We start from the raw sequence: 7,684 nt of genomic DNA, 5'->3' as shown, positions 1-7,684 counted from the left end.
TTTCTCCAACTCTCCTCCCAGATTCTCACCGCAATTACACAAAGAAATCAAGGAAGGGGCTGATTATGCCTTTCCAAACATTCCCACAGTGTACACACATGTGATTTATCCTACCAGCTTTTCATCAGAATACTACCAACTTTTTTTTTTTTTTTACTTCATTCAACATTTTATTATCAAAGTTACACACATGCATCATAATTTACAGATATTATAGACATGGACATTTGTATAGTTATGTATTTCTAGGACATATTTGTGGGAAATTTGTGTGTGAATTGATTCTTTATGTAACTTCATAGGAAGGCACAGATTCTGTCCAACGCTGATGGATTTCTGTTGCTCAAAAAGACGAGTTCCTTCTTTCCTTCCTCTGTTCGACCTGACAGAAGGAAACAAATAATGTAAAGTTATTGAAACAGCATCACTCAAATGTATTTTTCCACTAAATAAAGGAGTATCCAGCATCCAGATTATCGGGACTCACTCTGTGGATGCTGCAGCCACTGGCGGTCCATTAAGTAAAGGTAACAGCTCTCAAACTCCTTCTCGCTGTAGTTGGGCACCGACACTGGGATAAACGGGTCCATGCTGTCGAACCCCTTCTGATGAGCAAACACAGACAGGAAGTTAAGAAAACATCAAGCATAATCAATACCATTTAGATTCAGACAAGCATATCATCAATTATGCATAATAATGCACATTTTTAAGTATATTTAGTATATTATCTTTAAGTCCCATGGTCAGTGGTTGAGAACATAAGTCTAAATTATTCATATTATGCAATTAGAACAATGTTTTTATTTGTTAAGACAAGAATGTTATATGATCCCCCTTTTGACTTTCACAGTGCAATTGTTGCCCAGCATAAATAGAAGAGGTCAGTGATAATGATGGATTTATTGGTCCATTAGGAAATGACATGCAGGCATCGGATAAATATGATCGCTATAAAGAATGTTACAGCCCACTGCAACTGCACAACAACTGGTCCAGCGGGATGGGGGCGGTAAAACATTCACAGATTTAAACATCCTTAAGTGGCTGTTCAGGAATGCCGTTGACAAATGTCACAAGTCATCTGTACACTGGCAACTCTACTGGATATACTGGCCGTTTTGTTGCTCAGACAACAAAAAGTTGAGATGCTCGCCACAAAGCAACAACTAAGTACAACCATTATGTCTCGAAATCACTACTTAAATCTGAAAAACAACTTCTGTCTGAGTCCCAAGTATTGGGTGGTTCAGTCTACGTTAGACTGGGAAGACTAATCTGCTGTTGGAGCGTGAGGACATGTGTTACAGATTCATCAATCCATCGTCTACCACTTATCCTGTATCGCAGGGCTGACATGTAGAGACAGACAGGTAACCAGTCTATCACAGGGCTGACATGTAGAGACAGACAGGTAACCAGTCTATCGCAGGGCTGACATGTAGAGACAGACAGGTAACCAGTCTATCGCAGGGCTGACATGTAGAGACAGACAGGTAACCAGTCTATCACAGGGCGGACATGTAGAGACAGACAGGTAACCAGTCTATCACAGGGCTATCATGTACAGACAGACAGGTAACCAGTCTATCACAGGGCTGACATGTAGAGACAGACAGGTAACCAGTCTATCACAGGGCTGACATGTAGAGACAGACAGGTAACCAGTCTATCACAGGGCTGACATGTAGAGACAGACAGGTAACCAGTCTATCACAGGACTGACACAGAGAGACAGACAGGTAACCAGTCTATCGCAGGGCTGACATGTAGAGACAGACAGGTAACCAGTCTATCACAGGGCTGACATGTAGAGACAGACAGGTAACCAGTCTATCGCAGGGCTGACATGTAGAGACAGACAGGTAACCAGTCTATCACAGGGCTGACATGTAGAGACAGACAGGTAACCAGTCTATCACAGGGCTGACATGTAGAGACAGACAGGTAACCAGTCTATCACAGGGCTGACATGTAGAGACAGACAGGTAACCAGTCTATCACAGGGCCGACATGTAGAGACAGACAGGTCCATCCTGCATGTCTTTGGACTGTGGGAGGAAGCCAGAGAACCCGGAGAGAACCCACGTTGACACAGGAGAACGTACAAACTCCACACAGAAGGAACCCAAACCGGGTACTGTGCAGCCTGTGCTACAGATTACTAAATGAAATAAAATAATCTCTGACCTCTCCAAGCAGCTCTTGAGGCAAGTATGCAGATTTGGATGTATAGAGAGACCCCGTCTGAGACAGAGTGGTGATGATGGCACCTCCAGTCTGAGCCAAAGACAGTGAATGTTAACAGAAAGAAAATCTGAATTGCAATATTCTTATACAACTGTGGCCATCGCCTTTAGTGACTTCTTCTCACCCAGCTGTTTGTCATCAGCTTCTTCAGGTTATAAACCAAAGTGAGCTCCTCTGGATCCACCTGATGACGGGAAGAAAGAGAGACACGTAAGCTAAAAGAGCAGCATGAAGATACATATGAGGCGTGACAGGATTGTGAATGCGTTTCCTCACAGCGCTCTTATCCTCCTTCTTGATGGTGGATTTTCCCCACAGGGCGTTGACACCATCCACGGCCACGGCCAGGCGGAAGTCTGACTCCGGCTGCCCGCTTTGCAGCCTCAGCTCCTTCATCACCGCCCCCACCACATCACTGCTGCTCTTTACACGAGATATACCCTGCCACAAAAGAAACACCATCAGATGCCTGATGACAATCAAGCAACTCCACCGATTGAATACACCAACGTCTTTGAGAGCACTACTGCATGGGTGAAAAGAGTTGTATGATGAATAGCAGCTTGTACATTTACCTCTAATAGTATAACACACCGAATCTCAAATTGAACCGTCAGCAGTGGAGTTGCATTGTGGGTAGTGTTGTAACAGTATGAGATTTTCACAGAATAGTTCAGAAAAGATCATGGTATAATAATAACAACAACACATTACAATGCCCCTTAAAAGAACGGGAACAGATAAGTGCAGAAAGATGATATCTCTGGTTCTGCTACTTCAATATTTATACTTTTTTCTTCCACTATCCATCATGAGTAACAATGTTAAGGAGTTCCATGCTAAATAAGTGGAAGATGCTTTTAAATATCTTCATAGGTCAAAATCCGAGCAACCGAGTTATGGTCGGAGCAAACAGTAATTTCATGCTCAATTTCTTTAGGTACAGATGCCTCAGCAGGAGGTATGAAACTGGTTTGATTTCTTTTTTTCTTATAATATGCTGTCAGAACGGTGGCTATAAATATCAGATCTAATTACAGCCTACAAAAAGCTCACAGCGGTGACCAAAAAAATGTGTTTTCCTTATTATGGAGCAAATGATTAAGAGCAAGATGACTGATTGGAAGAGGTGACAAATGCAAAGGTTGACCATAACTCTTCTGCTCTTTCCCGCCTTTATGAGTGAGTGTGGTACAAAAATAAAGGGCTGATCTATCTATCTCCGGACTCAGCTCATTGGCTATTGATCACCACTAAGTACAGTCAAGGTGAAAGATGAAACTTTAATGACCCCCCCCCCCTGTGGGGAAATCAGTATGGTGAAAGAAGGAAAGAATAGGCAACATTAAAAAAGGACAAATTGACGAGACGGTCTCGGTGGGAAAAGTCAACCAAATCTCCAATAAACAAATAAATACTCACCATATCCACCAGCTCTCCTAGTGGACTTCCCCCCTCAGTGAATTCTCTCTTTGTCCACACATAGCGCTGCTTTGTCTTTATCTGGGAGAGAAACCCAAAAATAGTTTGATTGATAGTACAGTTCCACAGACTGGATCATTTTTAAATGATTCAGTTTGTCTCATGATATAAAGTACATCAATTAATACTTCAACCGCACCATATTCAATATAACACCGTTTTTGATGAAGATGTTGCATATATAACTTTTCAATTCATATTCCTATTTACATGCAAAAGATGATCATTAAAATGTTTCTCTCTAATACATAGTAATATTGCTACTGTGCAATGCAAAGACACTCTGCCTATTATAGTGGTACATGTGGGGAAATTCAGGTGGTGTCATAAAGCAGTTTAATTATGTAAATCAGCATGCCACCTATACCGCTGTGAAGATGCAGTCAAGGCTCATTTACGGTCTGTAAATGCTGGCGTGCTTGTTAATAATGTGACAAATTATGTAATATGCCACAAGCCTCGATTCTGTAATGTAATGTATACTCATCAAGTTCACATTGTAAATTTACAACCCATATAAATATCATCTGATGTCATAAAAAAAAAGACCTTTTACCTTTGAAAGGAAGCGCTCATTGGTGATCCTGAAGCTGCGTAACCATTCGGTGGCTTGTAATGGCTGATCAAAGCGAGACGGGTTATAGGATGAGGGCAGCAGCTCCTTGCAGTTTTTCACCCAGAGGTGAGCTGTATAAGAAACAACAGAGACATGCAGGAGGATCAGCTTGTGTACAGTCGTAGCAGTCGTAGCTTGTTGTGCGACGGTGTTTGTCTCACCGTCGGGAACGTGCAGCACCAGCCATCCCTGCATGTAGCAGAAGTGGACGGTGTGACAGAGAGACATCGTCTTCCCAGTGCCCTTCAACCCATCTCAACACATAGTTAAGGTGTGTTAGAAGCATCAATAATATGATTATCTGTGTGTGTGTGTGTGTGTGTGTGTGTGTGTGTGTGCGTGCGTGCGTGCGTGCGTGCGTGCGAGTGAGTGAGTGAGTGAGTGAGAGCGCATGTGTTGTAAAGGATACAGAATAAATATCGTAGAGATGGTTTGCTGAAGTCCGTATTCTTCAGGTAAGAGATGACCTCTAGAGGCGGCTGCCTCACCATCATACATGCTTCGTTAAACGTCTTCACCTAAAAAAACGTACATGACAACAGTTGATAAATCCTCAAAATATTATCTGCGATTATATTGTCCACTAATGTGCACGCAGTCATAGACATGAACACATACTTGTTGTTGATAGCGCCGGGGGAGACCGTGAGGGAACAGAGTGCGGATGTGTGCAGAGGGCAGTGTGTAATACTGGCCCATGTGTTTCTCTGATTGACACGCCTGTAAAAAGACAAACTCGTGAGCTCACCAGCTAAAATACTACAAATGTACAAACAACTGCTGTTACAAATACAAATACAAAATAAATCTGCTGACTAGACTGTGCTGTGTTTTGCCTCTGCCTGTTATAATGACATTTGCACGGGTTATGTCAGATTTGCTTACTGGATCATTCTCCTGTGTTCTGACAACTGAGAAGGGCTCAGGTTCAGACTCTACAGCCACAGCCTCCTGCTGCTGCTGCTGCTGCCCACATCCACTGGTATGTAGGAGCCTTGCATGTGTTACCTGCAACAACTAAAATACAGAATCAATACTTTTATTCTAGTGTATACATCCAGAGGAACCCCTGATTACATGGGCTCACAAGGCAGTGATAAAAATAAGAGAAAACCAAAGAATCATCCAAACACAACACATGGTAGTGTATTAATATGTGACACATTACAACAGATCTCATCTCATCTCACTGTCTACTGCTTATCTGGTGTCGGGTCACGGGGCAACAACACATTAATACAACGATGGAAATCCATCAAGAAGTCAAACAGCTTGCATATAAACATGTGTTGTGATCTACATGCATCTGTCATGTTGACTTGGATATCTGGGGAGCATTTACAGGTGAGATAAACTTGATTATGATAAATATAAGATATAGCTGATGCTTTCTGTCCTTCTATGGGACTGAATGGAAACCTCCAGTGTTTACAACCTATGGCAGGATACTGAATCTTAAATGAGTACATTGATACAACTGTACTCTTTTATTAATACGGAGATATACAGTATTGCTCTGGATCGTACACATGCTCAATAACAACAGTCTTTGCTTGCTATTCCTTTTGAACATTAAAAAACAGTGTTACAATAACTAAAACTACAGAGTAGTTTATTTTAAAATATATACTGTAACCAAACTACGAAAGCTATATTATCCATGGATAGTAAGATTAAAAGTGTGTGTACGTTAGTTGGTTGGCATGTAATTTAACCGACTGCCATTCACCTCAGTACAATCGGTTTGTTTGCACACCATACAATAACAACAATACAGATGTTTGCATCAGTTTAAATATATCTCGCTTTGTAAACAGGTCAAACACATCCAAAAAGAGAGTATTCTTCATATACTGTCCGGGTTATGTCCCTGCAGCTTCCCCAGTGGTACTCCAGCCTGCTGTTAGCTGATCTTACCGTTTGTCGTAGTCTAAAGGAGAGTCTGTGGAGCGCCATGATCTGAAACGTAGAGGACGACATGAATTACACTTAAACTTCAGGGGTCAGTGAGGGTAGTAGTGTGTAAGAACATAGCAGCCTCCTGTAACCTTGTGTAAACACTTAGCTAACAGCTAGCTGTGGGGTCCCCAGGTGGCTAGCAACGTTACCATTAGCAACGCGGAGCTAACGTTATCCGAGCGCAGAAAAGCCGTTCACCTGTTAATTACAGTCGACGACGATGATTTCGGTTCAGGTTATCTGTCGGCGGTTAACGGAGAGGGTAAAGCGAACACCTCCAGGCGAAGTCAATGTGCCGGATCTGTCATGGACACCGCCATCATGCAGCTTCAGAGACCCGGATGTGACGTAACGCCATCGCAATTTTGTTAAGCCAATGAGCGTTTGCGCGAGCCAGACGACAACAACTGAAGAAAATGGAGTTTGTCAGACTTTGACACATTTTACCTGTCAAGATAATTAATGCGGGTAGACTTAAGCAGCTGTGAAGACACTTCGAAGCGGTCTCGTGAATAATGAACTGCTTAAAGCGCTATTTTTCATTTTAATATATTGTCATTTAGTCTGTAGTCCCGTTTGCTCAATAAGAAAACATACACACAATAAAACAAACCAAACTTTATTCCGCAGTGAAGGGTGGAGAATGAAGTAACTGCCTGAGGGTACAGCAGCTGATACTTGTGTATCTCATCTCAGCCGGGTAAACAGGTGGCTGGGGTGGGTTTTGTCTTCGTACATAGGCACCTCATGTCATCACCAATGCTCGGGCGATGGGTACCAATGAGTGGTTTTAATCACCCGCTGTTGAGCCCTCCTGTCCTGGGACAAATCCCAAACCAGATTGTGATGTTTACAATCAAGATGCTTTCTATTGCTCAAGAACTTGAAAGCACAGGCATTTAGCCCTCTTCAGTTAAGAAATACAACCGTTATGAGCACCATAAAACCATCCTGGATTTCCACCAGGATGAAGATGTGTGATGATGACCATTTCAGGTTGTTTGTGATGCCATTTCCCAGGAACTAAAACTGTTCATTTGTGCGACCATTCAAAACTGCTCATTTGATGCAGATAGGGGTGTGTGTCTTCGCTTCCTTTTTTCTAAAATGTACAATCAGCTTTTAAAAAATGTCCTAACCTATGTGACTTTGTTGTTTTTAATCCAGGCGATGAAGGTTGTGTCATCTGCAAACTTCACGACACAGTTCTCTTCATGTCGGGGTAGAAGTCATGGTCGTAGTGTGAACAGGAGGGGGCTAAGCACACAGCCCTGGGGGGCTCCGGTGTTCAACACTGGAGGAGGTGTGGCTGTCAATTAGAAAGGCCTGGGGACTGTAAGGAAGTCTAATAACCAGTTGCAGACTGAGGTACTTAAA

General features: G+C 42.5%; 1 protein-coding gene across 2 annotated transcripts; it reads right to left on the bottom strand.

The window, feature by feature from the left end:
- Nucleotides 1–153: 153 nt before the first annotated feature.
- Nucleotides 154–6,642, bottom strand: dap3 (death associated protein 3). Of its 2 annotated transcripts, none has more exons than XM_084026378.1 (13): nt 6,506–6,642; nt 6,266–6,307; nt 5,234–5,365; nt 4,967–5,068; nt 4,758–4,866; nt 4,510–4,602; nt 4,289–4,419; nt 3,673–3,753; nt 2,527–2,691; nt 2,375–2,434; nt 2,191–2,280; nt 488–605; nt 154–382 (listed from the first exon to the last, which is right to left on the bottom strand). In XM_084026378.1, exons 2-13 carry the CDS (start codon nt 6,302–6,304, stop codon nt 297–299), a joined length of 1,206 nt encoding a protein of 401 aa, XP_083882504.1. In that variant the 5' UTR covers nt 6,305–6,307; nt 6,506–6,642; the 3' UTR covers nt 154–296. The 2 variants fall into 2 exon arrangements, with proteins under 2 accessions (XP_083882504.1, XP_083882505.1); XM_084026379.1 differs by having other exon boundaries at nt 5,234–5,356.
- Nucleotides 6,643–7,684: the final 1,042 nt, after the last annotated feature.

This window comes from Eutrigla gurnardus (assembly GCF_963514095.1).
Source record: "Eutrigla gurnardus genome assembly, chromosome: 14".
NCBI classification, from domain to species: domain Eukaryota; kingdom Metazoa; phylum Chordata; class Actinopteri; order Perciformes; family Triglidae; genus Eutrigla; species Eutrigla gurnardus.
Note: the sequence above shows the minus strand (reverse complement) of the source record. Positions and strands in the feature narration are given on the sequence as shown.

Excerpts from the sequence above, each read along its gene's own strand:
- dap3 (XM_084026378.1), bottom strand. The coding sequence starts at position 6,304 with ATGGCGCTCCACAGACTCTCCTTTAGACTACGACAAACG. Across the intron at positions 5,366-6,265 it reads CCTTTAGACTACGACAAACG|TTGTTGCAGGTAACACATGC; the intron begins GTAAGATCAGCT and ends TCTGTATTTTAG. Across the intron at positions 4,867-4,966 it reads CCCGGCGCTATCAACAACAA|GTGAAGACGTTTAACGAAGC; the intron begins GTATGTGTTCAT and ends ACGTTTTTTTAG.